This window comes from Empidonax traillii, unplaced genomic scaffold (genome assembly GCF_003031625.1).
Source record: "Empidonax traillii isolate 1590-97213 ecotype Southwest subspecies unplaced genomic scaffold, ASM303162v1 scaffold248:size1534464, whole genome shotgun sequence".
In the NCBI taxonomy this organism is placed as follows: Eukaryota; Metazoa; Chordata; class Aves; order Passeriformes; family Tyrannidae; genus Empidonax; species Empidonax traillii.
This window is the reverse complement of record NW_020955441.1, coordinates 109103-127904: the sequence shown is the minus strand read 5'-3', so window position 1 is coordinate 127904 and position 18802 is coordinate 109103. Positions and strand designations below refer to the sequence as shown.

The following is an 18802-nucleotide window of genomic DNA, read 5'->3' as shown; positions in this document are numbered from 1 at the left end:
CTGCTGGGCAGGAGGCAGTGGGATCTGGGGAGAGAGTCATGGTAAAGAGATTGTGGCTTTGAAAGCCTGCCTTGAGTGAGTCTTCTCTCATTAGCCTGTAATCTACTGGGGTAGACTATAAAGACTAAGAGCCTGCTCTTCTAGCTTTGATGACCAAAGAAAACTGTCCTACTGGTGGAAGAGACAAGTTGATTGGTTCTTTTACTGATTTTCTTTTGTTCTCTTTGGCTGGATCCCAGCAGGCCACAATATGATATAGGGGATTATGGCATCAGATAACAATTTAGGAGTCTGAAGAGTCCTCACGCTGGGTTAACTTTGGGCTGGGCACTTGGGAAGCAGAGGGACAACAGGGAGAAAGGCTGCAGGGTGTAAAAATTGGGTACACCACTCCACTGAAAAGGACCATCCTTGGTTTAGGGTGAAAAGAAACTGAAAAGGCTGCATACAAAATAAATCTAAGTTAGATTAAAAATACTTATGAAGAGAGAAGGGAAAATTCTCCGAGAGGGGAACAGCTAATGCTCTATGGTCACAGCTGGTTGCATGGCACTGTGTATCCAGACAGATAATACTGCTTGTGAAGCACAGGATAATTATAGGGGAGTGGGTGGGGACAACAGTGCTTTGTTCCTCCCTTCCCCACAGATTTTTGGGCAATTTAGAGAGAGCCTACAAAAAGCAAACCAGAGAAAATATAAAGCTGAAGGATACTTGAGAAGCGTTAGAGGAGGAAACAGAAGGATCTGAGGGGAAAAGTAGGAAGAAGAAGGAGAGACTAAGAAATACCAGACAGGGAAACAAATCTTTAGCATAGGATGGGGCTAGGAAAAATACTGCCACAATGTGGGACAGCAAAGAAGGTAATCAAAGTGGAGAGAAGGCAGAGAGGAGAAAGGGGGGTACATTTTTGTCCTAGAAAAAGTGTCTGTCCTGCTGACCACTCAGCAGCAGAGATTGTGATGGGTAAACTACAGCTGCAAAAGCTGTTCTGACACCAGTTACAATGATGAGGCTTGTACATACATGAAGTATCTGAGCTTTAGACTTGGACATCTTTGGTGCTAGAGTTGAAAAAGTTGCTGACTTAGACTGCCTTGAAGGCTCTGATTTCCAAGTGGTACAGACAACTGTCTGTGTTCTGCAATTGCAATTACACAACAGCAGCAAACTGGACAGCCTGCCAGGCCATCAGAGCAGCCCTTCCATCAGCTGCTTTGGGGTTTTTCAGGACATCAGGAGGCTGGTGTAGAAAACAAACCCATTGTACTTTTGTACATTCCAGGAGTTGGGGATGAGCTCTTTCAGGACAAATTTAACACTGGTCTCGTGTCACCTGAAAATGACTGTTCCAGGATACCTGATGCTTATACACGAACAAGCAGAAGAACCCTGGTCTGCCTGTGGGGTGTAATGCTGATACTTGTGGCTAAGGCAGCATATGGTCCTTGTTTTGTCTTCTAGAATATCTTGGGCTGGAGAGACGTACTCTGTCACAGCTTGCACGTGTCAGTAGTTAGCAGTGTAGAGTCCATTCAGCTGTTTGTGTGCTGGCACATTTTCCTCAGTTCCTCCTTCTCCTCCTCCCCATTGCCTCCTTCGCTGGCCTAGAGACCAGCAGGATTGCCTAACTTTTCATAAGGCCAAAAGACACAATTGGAACATGTAGCTGACTTGGGGAAAGAAGAAATTAAAACAACATAGAGTAATCTCACATCAAGATTGCTGCCTGTGCTCACAGGACTGCAGTCATTCTTGCCTTGCCACTGCTGGACAAACATTTTTTCAAAGTATACTGATATTTGTGGTTCATGCAGATGTTAGTCCATCATTTCTTCTGCATAATTTTGCCTGTCAGTGTTTTGGGTACTGAAATATTATCAGAACTGGATTTTGGCAACAAACCTTTGCTCTGGGCCTTCATATGCGTTTTTGTGTAACTTGACAGGAGTGAACTGTCCCAGTGCTCATGCACTAACTTTTATAATGTGCAATGGGAATTGGTCAGGGTCTGTGGGGAATGGATGGATACTGCTGAGACATCAAGGGAAGTGCTTTTGCTTATGGAATTTTTTTTTTGGGGGGATAGCAGACATGGGGAGTGATGGAGATCTGTGTTGTTCGGTCTTTTGTCAAAAAATGCAGGATCCAGTGTAATTTCTCTGTGAGACAGAGGGGGATCTGGCTGAATAGTGCAATTTTTGATCCTTTTAAGTTTTGAAGCTTATATATTTGTTCTCTAAATACTTTGATTTTCCTCAGCACCCACTTGTCTGCAGATCAAGCTGATAACAATCATTCCAAACTCTTTCCTAGCATTATTTCTTATTCTGCAGTCCTGAATGAAATTCAACCTTATTCTCCATAAATAACCTTTCTTATTCCCCAGCTGTCTCCTAGAACTACTTCTCTTCTGACCTCTCCCTCACAGACTCTGTACTGACCTTACACTTCCCCCACAGCCCTAATCTGCCAGTGTCTACACTCCTATTCTTCCTCTGCTCTTTTGCATGATTTAATTTTTTTTAAATAATAGAGCCCACCATTTCCTGAGCTGCTCTTCAGCAATAAGCTTGAACAAGGCCCTTTATCCACAGAATTCATACACTGTAGTGACAAATTACTACCATAGGCAACAATTTCAGTGCTTTCACCCTTTCTCTCTGATTCTAGTCTTAGGGTAAATCTATACTTTCAACTGTATTTTTTTATTGGCAATAAAAATAGCACTAGTATTTTCAAATTGTAGAGAAGCAAGACAGTGCCTGTGCCAGCATCTTGTTCAAATAGCAATTTTTGTCTTTATTGAATTTTTTTCAGTGTAACAACAACTCCAGTGATTTCTCAATGGCCTTTATTGAACTACTAAGGGATTATTCAGGCTCATCTCATCCTCCCATTCAAGACAGTGTGAGTTCTTATAAGAAAATCTTGCAAATGGGGATTTTTTTTTCCCTTGAAATTAGGCTGTAGAAATAATCAGTAATAATCTGCCAAGGGATAGTTGTGGAAAAACTTCTGCAAAAGGAGCAAAGGGGTCATGCACATCATGTTTGCATATACACTTTCTCGTTTTATCATGCTGATATTAAACAAAGCATGCCTTGTGCCCTTTCCCTCCCTTCCCCACCCCCCAGTATTTGCCTATCATTTGCATAAATTGAAGTATTAGTTGAGTGGGAATTTATTTGCCTTCGAAGTGGAAAGCAGGGATGTTCCCAATACTGGTATTTTTTGAAATGACACCATGGGTTGTACATTTCACTTTTTTGTACCTGTAAACCAAACCCATTTATTTTACAAAGTAGAAAGCTGAACTCTAGGTGTCAGCACTGCAAACTGAATGTGGAGCTCTGAAAATGAAGTTTTGCTGTCTTAAGTCCTCCAGTGCCACCAGAAATAAAGTGCAATAGCAGTTTCGCTGACACATCCATTAAGGCTGAAGAAGAGAGCCCACACTTGTGGTTAATGGCATAAGTAGGAATTGCAGTGTTCTGCTCTTACACAGCCTTTTTCTAGCTGCACTTAAGTGTGTTCTTATTAATGGGATCTAGTAAATAATGTTTAACATAAAGGAAAGAATGAGGACAAGATCCCGCTCCAAACAGTGCCCGCTGTTTCAAATGGATATGTTAAGCCTTTCCCTTCATTTATTGTTAAGTGCTTGTATTAAGTGGGTGTCCAAAGTGATGAGAGCACAGGAAGCTGACGTCTTTTTCTGGTTCTAACAGGCTGTATAGATCAGCTAAATTAATGGTGTGGATGAAGTTTATGTGACTATTGCTTATACTTGAAACTGCACAGTAGCAGAAACATTGGGAAAGGAAAGACTTGATTTTCCAGCCTTTAATGCTGGTAATTATGAGAAGTAAATAAAAGCACTTTGACAGTGCAAGTACTGTGGTTATCCTGAAAAACCACATTTCTCAAAAGCACCGACTTTTGGCTTTGCATCTCTCAACCTTATAAGGTGCTCTCATCTGCATCAAGCGATGCTGTTACATGAATGAAGAGCTTCTTGCTGTTCTTGCTGTCAATAGTCATTATTTATCTGCATGTTTTGCTTTTAATTATGACCTGATGGCACTTGTCATGTAGTTGAGGTACCGTTCAAAGTCTGGTTGTTCAGAATGCACAGAAGTACTCATGCTGAATTGGCTTCTGAAACACACTGATTCTGACAGGGGACTACAGAGGTGATCATGGCACAAATGGAGTAATTTAAATAGTTTCCTCCTGTGATACATCATTTTTCCCTCCTCAGATGCTGGAGCTTATTGACAAAAGTCATGTCTCTGATATTTGGGTTTAACCATGTTCCTAAATCTAAAGTTTGGTTGGGCCTTCCCTGAACTCCTGTTGTCTGAGCTGTTCCTGAGCTAGTGAAAACAGGCAGGACCTTGGAGAAGCACCTCTGTGAGTCATTGAGGACAAAGATAGAAGCTACAGATGACATAGTGAAAGAAAGGGAAAGGCACGGGAAGGGCATGTGTGGAAGACAGAGCTCTTAAGAGCCCATCGGGCTGTGTGTGGTCTGTGGTAGAGTACGGTGTCATATGTCTGTTGCGGAACCTGGGCTGCACTTGAGCTGGTACTTCTGGAACACGTATTGTCTATAGTTGTAACTCATCTTGCCCTGGTCATTTAAAGAGATTTAAATACTGTGTTTTCTCTCTTAAAGTATGTACAGACATCTAGTCTCCCAGCACATCTATATGATAAGGAAATGTAGTTACTTCGAAATGATATGGGAACAGAAAAGGTTTATTTCACATACATATTCCAGGAAAAAGTCTGCCTGCAGTTAATTTCCCAAGCCCCAGGGCCTGGCTCCACCCATAGCACCATCTTCCCTTTTCACAAGGCTCTGCTTTCAAAAAAACATTCTCAAAGAAATTGGCACGGGCAGGCTCGGAAGGGAAAACGATGGGAAGCAACGACAGACTCCGCGCTCCGTCCGGCCGCGCTGCTCCCGAAGGAGGGAGCGCGGTGTGCCGGGGGGCAGCGCTGCGGGGTCACGGCGCGCCCTGAGCGCTGCGGGGCCGGTGCGGTCGCGCGCGGTGTGCGGGGCGGGGCGCGGGCGGCCCCGCATTGGCCGCGGCTGTCCCTGACGCCAGCGCGGGCCGGAGGTCACCGCGCCGGGCGCTGCGCCGGCCCCGCCGCGGCCGAGCCGGCCGGGGCAGCGCGGGGGGAGCCGCGGGGCGGGGCGGGGAGGGCGGGGCGGCGGAGGGGCCGCGGGCGCCGCCGCCGAGGAACATCAATAATAACAAGGTGAGCGCGGAGCGAGGGACGGCGGCTGCGGGGAGCCAGGCATTTCCCTGCTGAGGGATGCAGACACCACGGCCCCGGGAACCAGAGCTCTCGCCGCTGCAGCGCTTGCCGCCGGGATGGGACGCTAGGATCGTTTTCCTTCTACTTCTCGCTCCTTTTAATTTTTCCTCGTCCTTTTTTTTTTTTTTTTCCTAAATTTTTGATTTTTTCCCCCCTCGCCGTTTCGCATCACTTCTCTGCCCAAAAAACCGACCGCATCATGGAGGCCCTTTGATGCCTCCGCCCGCCGCGCCGGCTGCCCCCGCGGCTCAGGGAAGCCCTCCGGGCCGTGCCCCGCTTTCCCGAGGGGGCTCCCCGCGGCCCGGCCCGCCCCTGCCCCGCGGCGCTGAGCCGGGATGCCGCTGCGGCGGCCGGAGAGCCCCGCTGCCGCCTGACGGGGGGCTCTTCCTTCTTCCGACGACGGGATCCTGAATGTCACCGCCGCGGCGGCCGCCCGCCCGCCCGCGACCGAGGCGGCGCGGGACGTGCCCAGCGCGGCGTGAGGAGCGCAGCCGGCTCCCCGGGGCGGCCGGGCGGCTCTCGGTCCGTGCTGTTGTTGTTGTTTTTTAATAAACCATTGATTTTGGCCCCCAAAGCACACCCCACAGCACGCCCCCGGCACAGCGCAGCGCCGGGCTGGACCGCGAGGAGTGAGCGCTGCTCGGCGGGAGCCCGGACGCGGAGGTGGGGAGCGGCCCCCGGCCCGGTCCCGGGTTAATCGGTAACGCGGAGCAAGCCCGGGTGGAAAATGCGCCGGGCGCCGGGCTCGGGGGAGGAGATGGTGCTGTGCCCCCGGCCCTTCTGAGCGCCGAGCCGACGCCGGGGCGTGTGTGTGGTTTGGGGCTTGGTTTTTTTTATTATTATTTTTGCTTTTGCTTTCCCCCCTCCTCTTTTTTTTTTTTTTTTAAACTTTTCGCAGAAGGAAAGAAAATCTTACCAAGATTCTCAGATGGCTTAGACAAATTAATAATAATCTGTGAAAATACGAAGTCGACCGGTTCTTGATTTCCCCCCTTCCCTCCCCTCCAGCTCCCCAGCCCACTGCTGAGATTGAGATAAAAGGACCTGTTTCCTGGAGGACGAGGAGAACAGACACGTTTGTGGTGGTATAGAAGGGACCGATGGCAATGCTTCAGAGTGTATTTGAGACGCAGGAAAGAGATTCAACTTGTTAACAAAAAAAAATAAGCAGGGGGAAAATATCAACGGGAAGGAAAGCTATATATACATATATATATATACACGTATATATATACAATTTAGAAGCATTCCCCAGGTGGCCACAAAGCATGGGCTGTGTTCCAAGCACCAACCTCTCTGACAGCAGAGTGATCTGTCACAGTAGCAATGAGTCTGAGGAGTGCAATTTCCCTCACCAGACCAACACAACCATGTCTCAACAGCAGCAAAGCAACCCCGTCCCAGGATTATTCATTAAATGCTACAACACATCCACTTATGAGGCGAGGACTAATTCCTCTAAGAAAGACAAGAGGGAGAACAGCCAGAGCATGGAGGCAGAGGCCCAGACCGGCAGATCCAGTGTTAAGGTAAAAAGGGTGCTAAACATGAGCACTGTTTCTCTCAGAACCGGAGTTGGCTGTAGCGGTTTATTCCAAGGAGTATCCCTGCCTTTGTGGGGGAGCTTTTCCTGGCTTGAGCTGTTACTTTCGTTTATAAACTAATCAATGTCTTGACGACTTTACAGAGGTACCCAAGTCTCTTTCTTCATTCCGCAAAATGCGTTTTCCTAATTCCGGGAAGGAGAGTGGTGTGATGGACCTCGTCTGTCGTTAGAGCCGGGGCACGGGTCTTGCTTCTCAACTTGGAGGGGCCCGTCCGTCCTGGTGGGGCTGTGCCGTGCAGGGGAGCTGCACGAACTCCTGTGTGTGTGCTGGGTCGTCCCGTGTTGGTGTTTGTGCTTGTCTTGTTTGGAAGCACGGGCAGATCGCAGTCTGAGGCGATCTGCTTGCTGGGCTGATTAGTTTGCGTACCTCTTCCATTGGGAAAGTTGGAGAGAGGCAGCATATTTTGCTCAGGGTACTGATTTACATTAACAACTTGTTGACCTTGTCTGTAGCTGCAAATAGAGTATTTTTGGAGGGGTTTTTACATGTGTTAGTGCCCATACTTTTGAGTAGAGATACACCACAAGACTGTATGAAGTTGAGAGACGCATACTGAAAAAAAAATTTGTAATTTGTGACTATTTTCTTTAAAGTGAGACTGTCAGTGGTGCGGTGGCTTGTTTGCTTTCTGTGGATGGACTGTTTGTTTATGGGTTGTACTTTAGTTCCTAATGCTATAGGTTTGGATTATGCCTCTTCTTTTTTTGGAGAAACTGTTTTTATTTTGTAAAAATAAGTAATTGCAAACGTAGGAAAAATCAAATTGTGGCAGTCCAGGGGATATTGTATAACATGGCTGATCTGTTCTTGTTCTATGATAAGAACTGAGATACACATGCTGTAAATATCAGATGCAGGCTTGAGATGCAGGCAAGATCTAGCTGAATGTCGTTTTGCAGATTAGCAGAAACTCTAATGATTAGTAGCTTTCTTAGGATTTTTACTTGTATGGCTTCTAGAGTATTGACCTGGAATAATTTACTTCAGTTATGTGAGTGATTTTCTTCAGTTGTTTTCCTGCAGATTTAGTAATCTCTGTTCATAAGAGTTTTAAAAAAGTCTAGAAAATTACCAGGCACTTTGTAAGTAGGGAGTTGGAGGAGGAATTAACAATACTTAAGGCAGAACGTGAAGCTGAATGGTGTTGCATTAAACTAAATTTTTTGTGTACAGGAAATGAACTTTACGGCCCTGTTCACACACGATAGACATGCTTACGGCTTGCTTAACACAGTAACCACACTAAGGAAGCTCAAGTTTTCATCAGAATCCTGACAATTGTCTTGTGACAAGAATTTTTAATAACGATTATAATTGCACGTTAACAAAATCTAAACCAAAACTGGTCTTAACATTTATGTTCTGTGAATTTGTCTCCTGTGTGCTTACTCACAGGGAAACCCCCCTCCAAAAAACCTGTTTCCAGAAGCGCGTGTGGGAAGCAGTCTTAATTTTGTTGAATTTTGTTGTCCAGTTTCAAGAACTTTGTGCAAATTCCTGTTACAAGGTTTGGATGATTCAGCCAGACGCTATGGGGTTGCTGTTGGTTCGTATGCATGCTGTCATCTCATTGGCAGTCACTCAGGTTTTTATCACTCGATCACATTTTCTGCCCTTGTCATCACTCTAAGCACAGTGCTCTGAAGGATGGCTTTTGAGAAATGAGAGTGCAGTTCTGTTTGTGATCAGCCGAATGTTGGACACATCACATCTGTGTTATTTTTGTGTGCGAAATCCTGTAATACTCTCTAGAGCTGTAAAGCGTGGTGGTATTTCATTCTCTGCTTTTATCATGAGTGTGTACAGTACGATCAGATTTACAGTTCTCAGTGTGCCAGATAGCCCTTATCTTGGAGATTGTGCTGGAGTGAGGGATCACTGGAGAGCAGTTTTCACAGTATGGTGAAGTTGTTTACAAAGAAATAAAGTGTGAGAACATTGAAAATAATGGACAGGAGTCTGAAATTCCTGAAGCCAAAAGGAGCATTGGGCAGGATGTTGTGTCTGTTTTGTAACTAAAAGGATTTCTGATTTGAGGAAGAACTGTAAGAATTGGGGTGTTACTAAGAACCGTTGCTGTTCTTCAGTGTGTGCATTACACCCTTTGTGGCCCCAGGGATCCCTTCAAACAGACACAACACACTGCAAACTTTTTATGCTTTGGGAAGTGGTGGTGTCACCCAGAATTTGTGTGAATAGTCCTGAATGACATTTTCACTTGGTTTCAGGGTACTTTAAATTAAATTGTTGTATATGCACAGATTAAAGCCAAGAGAATGCTGTGTTATAGCTAAGAACAAAACTTGGCCTGTGTGTAAATTTCATAATTTCACTTTGGCTGGCATTAGTATTACATTTATTAAAACATGTATAATAGATAGTGCAATAATTTTTATTGAATCGGTTAGCTATAGTGCACATTTTTCAAGTCAGAAAGTGTAATAAAAAGAAAAAAACCTTTGCTAATTGTAAAATGGCTTTATATATATTACTAATTAAACCCCCCCGCCCCCACAACTTATTCTGGTTTTATGCTTATGTCTTACTATATCTTTCTTCTGCAGAGGAACATTTTGTGGATGTGCAGTGTGAGCATACTATATTTTGTGATTTGCATCAATTTATAAACTGTAGCTAAAAAAGTTACTTGTTCTTTCCTTATATGGAGAACTCATAAGTTTATCCATCCAGATTTGCAGAACAATCCTGAAAGTGTGTGTGTGTGTGTGTGCAGAGATAAATGCCATAATACCTGTTTCTGGTGTATATGAGTATGGTGATAGTACGTGAGAAATGGAGCAGCCCTTTATCTCCCTCCTTAATTAGTATTTTCGTATGTGGCTTTTATTTGAAAATTTATGAGCATCTTGGAAAAAGGGCCATATCTAAACAGTGAACCAGCCATGAAAACTCTTCCCTTAATTTTTGATGTATTGACTCTGCAGATTAAACCCTGTACTAGTGAAAGATGAGCAGGACCTAGATGAAGGGACTGGGGTTTGATTATCCAGTGCTTCATAAAGAATATCAAATTACACTTACCCAGTACTGTTGCAAAGGAGAGTTTTACTAATTTTTATTTTAACTTTAAAGATCTCAAGAAAGCAGTCTCAAAATTGTGACAGTCTGGTTTGTTTGGGTTTTTTTTAATATATATTAATTATAATTTTTGGACATCTGTGTAGTTCAATTTGTGGTAAAGCTTCTTGGCTTTACAGACACCTGCTTAAACACCTTTATAATAATAATTGTGTAATCTGTAGCATAAATGGAGTAAATGCTGAAAGGCATAAGGACTTTCTGGGCATTTATTTAAAATTGTCTTGGGTATTCATCAGCATCTGCTATCCCAACATCCTGTGTATGTGTGTCACTCTTCTACAGTGTATTAATATACACTGTAGCACATAGATTGCACCTTGATTTTGCTCTGTCATTCTTTTATGTACGTAGGATTTCCTTCCTCTTTTTTTGTGTAACTCTCCCTGTCGTGTACGTTTAATACAGAAATATTTGTGTTTGGGTGCAAGGGGATCAGAGAGTAAATCCAAACTTCCTTTATTTTAAATTAAAATGAATCCTAAGCTAGAAGGACTAAATGTGAAATAGTCTTTTGATTTATCAGCTGATGTGGGACAGCCAGTTTAAATCCCTGCCCCTACAGCCAGTAAATTTTCTGCATTCAAACCCTGTGAAATTGCCTGTGAATTTTGCAGTCACTGCAAACCAGTGGTTGCATAATTCTGCATATAAGAGGCTGTGTGCTATATGGTACCTGCAGTGCTGGAGTGGATCTCATTTTAGCAGTTAACAGCACGTTATTTAGTCCATTAAGCTGTCTGCTCTTTTCCTCCCTGTCTGGTAATTCCTTTCTCTTGGAACACAGGAGCGCTCCCTCCCTTTGATACTCCCACACTTTCTGTCCATGCTTCCACTGAGGCCATCCACCCTCTCTTGAATCCTCCCTGTTCCCACTGAAACCGTCCTCAATCATTTCCCCGACAAACCTCCCATCACCATTTCCCTCCCACTTCCACTGACGTCAGCTCTCCCGTACAGAGATCCTTGCTACCACTGAGAGGATCCTTCCCACGCTGAGATACATGAACTTTTCTCAGTCTTTAGGGCTCCAGACTTTCTCACTGATACTTTTTATGCTGTTGTTGCAAGGCGTGAACCCTTTCTTCTGGGGATAGGAGTCTGATTTTTAAATGGTACGAAGTGGTGTTAGTAACATGTGAACTGGGTTCATATTTAAGTCTAATTTCTATCTTTTTTAAAAAATTTCCTGGTTTTTATTATGTAAATTGGAAAAAAAACAAGCTATAAATCACTCACAGTGTATGGATGGCTACAATACTGAGACAGCATAAGCTGCGTTTTCAATTTTTAAATCATTTTTACTGGTACCTGTCCTGATCATGCAAACCAAGCCGTGCAAAATGTGTCACTGCATCTGAGGGCAATTCCTTGGGTGACTGAGATGAGGAGGGTTAGAACCTGAATTTTTGGAGTACTTACTGTTGGTAAAAGTTTCACCGAAGCTCCTTTTGGCTGTAAATTCATCTGCCAGGCATGAAGGACTGACTTCTTTCTGCCCTTTTCATTGTTCTTCACTGCTGCTGGTCTGAGCTTGCTTTGTGTCTCTTCCCTGACCATTTTAGGTAGTTAAGTTCCAAGCTTTTCCTTTTCTGCCCCCTGAATGGGTCAATAGAGGAAGTATTAAAACCAAGCCTTTATTTCTGCAGTTCTAGGTATTTCTCTTACTCTGTTGTACCCTTTGTATTCTTAATTGTATGGCTCAGATGGAAGTGTAAGTACATGCACAGTGAGAAATTTTCTAGTTGTAGAATGTACTTACAAGCCAGGCAGAATAACGGGAGGTGATACACTAATTAGTTCTGTCTCTGTTTGTACCATTCCCAATATTACATGTGGTGTGAAATTCTAATGCAAGTTACCAGCTTTGCCTTGCTGTTTAAGGTGCCAGCAATTCAAATTTTACATCCAAAATGTTAAGTTTAAATATAAATTAAAGGTGTGAAATGGTTACACCAGCTTGCAAATGCTTCTTGTTCAATGAATTGTAGATTAGAAGATGCTTACAATCTATGTGAGTATGAAGAATGTCTCATTAAGAAAAGTTCATAGTTCATTTGAAATTTATAAAAAATACTGTTTGGAAACTGTTTTGCTTCCCCTTTTGCACACTTTAGTATTTGTTCCTCGTGTTCAAATAAATGTCCAAGGGAGAGGTATTTGAATGAGAATTATTTTTAACAACCATTGAAATTGTTATATCCAGCAGTCGCCACTACCAACAGTGATAAATTGCTGTTTTGTTTTAGTTATTATACGAACGTTTGTTCACCTCTCTTGGCTGTCGCATTGGCAAAGGACTCCAGAACTGGGTTACTTAAGCAATAGTAACAACTGAAAATATTCCACTTTTTGAGCAGTTGGAATGTCAACTGACTTTCAAATGAGTCCTCAAAGAGGAAATGAATATTTCAAGATACGGACAGCTAAAGCTTTTATTAGCTCTCAGCAAAAAGTGAAAGAAACTTAAAGCAAACACGATAATGAGCAGACTGGCCCCAAGGTGAAATAGTTTCAATACAAGCTTTACGTAAGTTGTCATTTTATCAGGGGGCCGCAGAAGCACCTGCACACATAGGAGAACAATTTAGCATTGTGTTCTATTTTGGTGGTGTGTATGGATGTGATATGCCCCCACCGTAAACTGCTTTACCAGCCATGGATGGAATTAAGACATTGTTAGCAATGTTTCCAAGATCACACACGGAGTGTGATTTCGTGTCCAAAGCTCAGTTTTCCGTGTGAATTGCAGTGTTTTATGTGTCAGACCCATTCATCCAGTGGAGCTTCACTAGGCATTTGTTTGGCCCTGTGACATTGTACACATTGCTGTCTGTTCTTTGGGTAAAATAATTAGGTATCTTCATTTGACCATAATTTAAATTGGCACAGGATGACAAGGTACAAATGGAATAGCTTTAATGTGTGTGACATACTAAAGAGTTTTGTTGCCCAGACTCAGATTTATAGGTTTTCAAAGGCATCTGTTGTTAAAACCCTCTGCTTTGCAAAAACATCATAGAATCACAGAATATGCTGAGTTGGAAGATTTCAGCATCAAGCCCCTTTTAGGTTCTTTCTTGATACCCATGTTAAGGCCAAAATGTAATAAATGATGTTGTTACACATGCTGTGAAATTAAATAGCGGAGTCTCCAATTTGTGCATTCTTCCAGACCGTCCTCTCTTACTATGGGTTGTACTCCTGGCCTCAGATCAAACTCCCAGGCCCTTTTCTCCTCTTCCTTGTAAAATCTGTAACTCTGTGGCTCTGCATAAAGTAACAAGCTTAGCATTCTGTAAGCCAGCTCCCACACGTATGGCTTTGTTCCAGGAGAAAGGAAGAGGGCTAGAACCTACTTTTTGACATGGAAATGTGTTGACAAAAATTAGGCTGTGTCTATTTTGAATGTAGTTGACATGGTGATTTGAGATGGGTTTTGATAGTGTTTTAAATGTTCAAAGCTAGTCTGCATATATATGTAGAGAGTTAATGTCCTTGCACGGCAAAACAACTTGGAATAAAAAAGAAATATTCAAGATATAAAAGCAGTTTGGGGATTGAAATACTATTGCTAATGAAGAAGACTCTGATTCCAGTATCAGAGGGACTCAAATTAGGATTCCCATCTTTGCTTGAAGTAGGAGGAAATGTGGCTTTTGGTTCTGCCACTCATGACAGACAATTTCTGAGCGCTAGATCGCTAGAAATTAGGATAGCATCTTTTTGTTGGTGTAAAGAAAAATGTACTTTTGGCCAGATAAGTTCTTTCATTTCTGAGTGAACTAAATTGATACTATTTCAAGGATTTTTTTTAGAATCAGGTTATATATTAATCTGTTTGTTAAATAATATTTTAAACAGATTTAAGATGTGCCTGTTTCTTTATTAGAAATAAGATTTTTTTTTTTTTGCAAAAGCAGAATTATTTTTCGCATTAATTTGAAAGTTGCATAGGAAACTTTAAACATTTTATATGCCTTTTTTAAGTTAAGAGGTATTTTCCTTTGTAAATCAAACACTTTACATTGTGACATGAACAGATTTCTGATCTTGTTAAGGGGGAAATGTTAACTTTGAAATCTTTTCATTGTTTTTTAGATTTCCCAGTTTCCTAAGTAAATCCGTACAAAGAAAACACAGAATCACTGGGCAAATGTGAAAGAATGACATCCTCTACTTCCCATTGTTTTTCATTTTGAGTTTCAGTGACCTTTAGCTCCCTGCTGGGATGCGGTGGAAACTTTATGAGGCCCCATCTTGCTGCTAAAAGACGATATATTTTTAAAGTTACACATTTACTATCGTGTTCTGTCTTTGAGTTTGAGGTTGTGTTATCTCTAATAAAATTTAATCAGGCAAACAACTTCAGTAAGTGATCAGCAGGGTAAACCTTTTTAATAAGATTCTTGTTTGAAAAAACTATGCTAATGAGTAATTACAGCACCAAAAAAAAGAACCTTGATCCGCATTGAATACAATTTTTTCTGTACTTAGGAGTACCTACCCTTTTGCATCCTCAGGTAGATGTTCCTCATTCACACTGAGTTATCAGGGTTGTGTCTCTTCTGACACTGAGGTGCAGAGCTCTATTTTACCAGAGTGGTTTTAATTCTGAGTTTAAATATACAAAGGTGTCTGTGAGATAGGTAGGTAGGTCAGTGTTGAGCTGAGATGACTAGTTTGCAGATCTGAATTCTTTTTGGAATACTGGTCTGCTGTTCCTTTCAATTTTTAAGTGTGTTTTGTTTTTTTTTTTCCCTTCATAACTTTTTATAAGTTTGGTGAGAAATTCCACAAATGGTTGAGGACAACCACACCTATTACTTTGGTAACTTGAAGCAGAAGTGATGTGCTCTGAACACAGTTTAACTGGTTGGTAAAAACTGTGCTTTTCCATGAGCTGTAACTCAGAGATAAATATTTTGTTACAGGCTGAGTATCAGAATGTAAATGTACAAGTACTGGAATCGAGAGCTTTGCCACACTCTGAAGTGTAGATGGTGTGGGATTGCTGGCAAGATATCTGCATTTTATTTTTCAAACCAAAGCAAAGTATTATTGAGATGTATTGGTGGGCCAAATTCTCACCAAAATGACAGTCCTTCAACCCCATTAAGATCTGTGGGCTCAAGGGTTGTTGCTGTGCTTCAGGTAGAATAACTTTGAGAGCAGTGACTCTCAAAGTTAAAACTTCGAATTTCTAAGCATTCAGAAGAAATATTTTTCCCCTACTTATTTGTATCTGTGTAGTTCTTGACTTGGATCTTAGGATCCTTCTGTAAGCAGCGATGCAACAGTGTGGCCGAGGCCAGAGATAGTGAACTGAAATCAGAAGATCCCGGTTAGTGTGTGGCTCCTTGGCCAACTTACTGTCTATTTCCACTTGAATGCTTGACCTTAATTCTGTGTCATGCGGGATCAGGGCCATCATGTACCCAGGAACACAAGAGCTGCACTCAGATCAAGCTGTGTCCATGTATGCCGTGCTCTGTCTCTGCCAGCCGTCAGCAGAGTGTGCTTTGGACAAAGATGCAAGGCATCTATTTAAAGGTACAAAAATGAGAAGAGTTCTTCGTGTTCCTCTTCTGGCTTCAGTCCGAACATACTGATTTACTTCTCATTTTTCACCATTCCGGCATGTAATCTGATACCAATATTTTAGTTTTATGTCCTTAAAACTTGGTCGCTAAGTTGTCAAATGCAGTAAAAAAAAATTTTACTCTCGAGTGGAATTTGTGAATGGAGAATTAATTTCCAAACCAGTGTTAGCACATACTTATCGCTGAAACACCACTAGTGTGAATGGCTGATGGATTTGTTTCTGCAGATACTGTTGCAGGGACCAAGAACAACCTATGAAAGTTTTTAAAAGAAGCAGGGGACGTGAATTGTAACTAAATATGGGTTTGCTTTTTGAAGAGGACTTTATGACCAGAGAAACTAGTTTCTTTCATGCATTAAACAGATGAAAAAAAGCTGAGGGTAAAATTGATATTTTAGGGTAATGAAATGCTTCACAGCCAGGCAAAAGGGGTTTTGCAAATCCAAACAACTTTTGTTTTGTTAACAAAAGGAAGTCCTGTGAACTCAGGCACTACTTCATGCTTCCATTGATTCTACTGGAACTTTTAATTTACTTAGTATTTGGAGTTGTTGTTTGTTTGTTTGTTTGTTTTGTCTTTGGCTGGAAGGGATCTGCTTTTTGCAGAATTTCAGATGAAACAGCTGTTCTGCTTACTCTGTCAATGTTATGTTATCATATGTCCTCAGTTCTGGAAATGGTGGTCTTGTTCCTCACTATGTAGTGCCGTGGAGCTGAGATCTGTCATGAGAGAGTGAGGTTGAATTCTGTGATAGTGCTGTCAGTAACAGCCCTAAGCCTACCAAATGACACTTTTTCCTTCAGTGAGTAATCTCACATTTTACTTTTTCCAAAGTATGGAATAGTTTACTTTAGGGCAGCTGCCTAATTTTTTAGGAAGGTTTTATGTTTTCTGAGATATAATTCCAAGTTACAGTTCTTTAAAATGAATGCATTAGAGCAGTAGCTGTTGGGAACCAAGTTTTCTCCAAAAGCAGCTACCTCTGGCAATGGTACCTAGTAGCAAGAACCAGCTTCTTGGAGATAAGAGAGATTTAGCTTTTATGATCCTTATTCATAATAGTAAAAACTCATTGAACTAATGAAGCTGCTCAGCGAGGAAGCTGAGCTATCCCTCTCCCCCCTGGCTTTGGTGAGAAGGGCAGAGATAGTGTTTGTCCCTGAAGGACAGGCAGTAGTGTCAGCCTGCTGGTTTGGTAGCAAATTATAAAAAGAGAGAAATTCTGTTGGGCATTGTATACTGTCGGTTCCTAGAGCTAAATATTGATGTAGCAGCTTATGATATTTTACTGAAAAACATAACTTTGTTGTCACTGTTTGTATGTTATAACAGTTGGAAGGGGGTTTCTGGTCTTTTTTTTTTTTTTTCCTTTTGTTTTTGTATTACTGCAAAGCCTCAGAGTGGGAGTGGGGCAGAGGGAATTGGTGGGGCTGGTGGTTGGTGGGAGGTATGGGAAGTCTAGCGGCCTGTCAGATCCTCAGACTTAGCTCCCAGTCACAGTGTGACTGACCATGGGAAAATTGCCAAGCACCAAATTTTCAGAGAAGTGTGACTGAAGTTCGCATTTTCTAAAAATCTAAGCTCTCTTATGCAATACTTACAGTGAGATTCATAGCTTGACTGTCAAAAAAAGTGAGCTGAAATTGCCATCTCTTATTTTGCCAATTAAACTAAAAAAGACTTCTTTTTGGAGGTTACATAGCTCTGAAGTTTTCTCCTAACTTTATCTTGGCTGTTCTGATTGCTAAGAGCTCTTACAAGGCTCTCTTGTGCTCTTTGGGCAGTATAAACTCTCTTTTGCTGTGCTCTGCTAAGGCTGTGGGACACTGTTCATGGGGTAGTTTTTGCTTTGTGGGGTAACCTTGCTTTGTTGATATACAAAGTCTAAGCAAACCAGAGAATTTTAAGGACTGTGGAAGTGAAATAGACCTGGTGCAGGTTCAGGGAATGGCAATTTTTTCCCACTTTTCTTCTCTGAGGCTTTGAGCTGTGCTAGGAAGTGCAGGCTGTGGTTCTAAGAGGCAGCTGTGATTTTCAACCCTTTATTCTTTGCCCAGGAGTTAGACTGGTGAGGAGGTGCCTCCCTGATATGTTGCACTGCACTGTCATTGCCTCCTAAATTAAATCAAGACCAGAGGCCAGTGTAGAGTGTACGTGATGGGGTCCAGCACTTGACTCGTGAGGTGTAGTTTATAGTTTTGTGGAAGTCTCAGTTATCTCCACAGGGATCTTTACCTAGTTATGGAAGAGTGATTCGTTCTAAAAAGTTGAGAAATCTCATAAATTCTTCCATCATCAGTTGGAACAAGGACATGATCTCCCTCAGTCAATTGTTTTCCAAAGTGTGTGTTTAGCAATGAGGCCATGTGGTCTCTTGCCCTTTCTCCACGGATGACCTGCAAAGAAGAACTACCATCCCCCATCAAGAAACCTGATCCTTTTGGTCAATGGTCCTTTACATTTTTTCCCCAGCTGACTGGCATTCCAGCTGACTGATCAGAGAAGTACCCAGTTGCATCCACTTGTTAGGATTTGCCGTGCCAGGGCTATTCCATTTCAGGACAAAGGTACCAGGGAAGTGTGTTGTGTTGAGCAAACCTGAAAGCAGAGCAGCGCTTCCCTGGCTGTGGCCAATCACTTTGACTACTTTGGGATCTAGTTTCCTCTTACACCTGTAACAATACACTCAGTAAATACTCATGTGAAATATTACCTGGGAGTCTTTAAATGCTTGACTACTATTAGCTTCCTGCCACTTTGTAAGAGGTACAAGGACCTGTATAGTGCCTCATTGTTTCTTTTTTCTCTTCCCCCCCCCCTCCGTTTTGCAGAGAGATGGGTGTGGCTGAAAGGCTTGGCATTTGTTTCATCATCTTTCCCAACATCAGGAGGTTCCAAGCCAGCAAGCAGAATTTCTAGGAGCTTCTTCTAAAGGATGGTCCTTTAGCCCTTCCTAACCTAGTTTAATGCTTTTTAATGTAAACCAATAAAACAATTTATGTAGAGAAAAAAACATGACAGAGGATTGCCAGGGTAAGGGGACTGTGGCTAACAGCACTGCCTCTCTGCTTTTGCTGGGTGCTGCAAGAGGTCTTCATACCCTTAAGAGTCTGAGTTAGGTTTGGGAAACCTTCATGTCTGTATTAAGGAATAATCTGA

General features: G+C 42.3%; 1 protein-coding gene across 4 annotated transcripts in view; it reads left to right on the top strand.

Moving 5' to 3' along the window:
- Positions 1-18802, top strand: part of PDE8A (phosphodiesterase 8A) — a 147754-nt gene that overhangs the window by 20188 nt on the left and 108764 nt on the right. The window contains exons 1-2 of one of the 4 annotated variants that reach the window (XM_027888925.1): positions 5256-5271; positions 6340-6860. The exons of 2 other annotated variants lie outside the window; for them this stretch is intronic. In XM_027888925.1, coding sequence (XP_027744726.1) covers positions 6600-6860 — 261 coding nt within the window. In that variant the 5' untranslated portion in view covers positions 5256-5271; positions 6340-6599. Of the gene's footprint in view, positions 1-5249; positions 5272-6339; positions 6861-18802 lie in introns of those variants that run through there. One more of the 4 variants, XM_027888928.1, reaches the window with a different exon arrangement.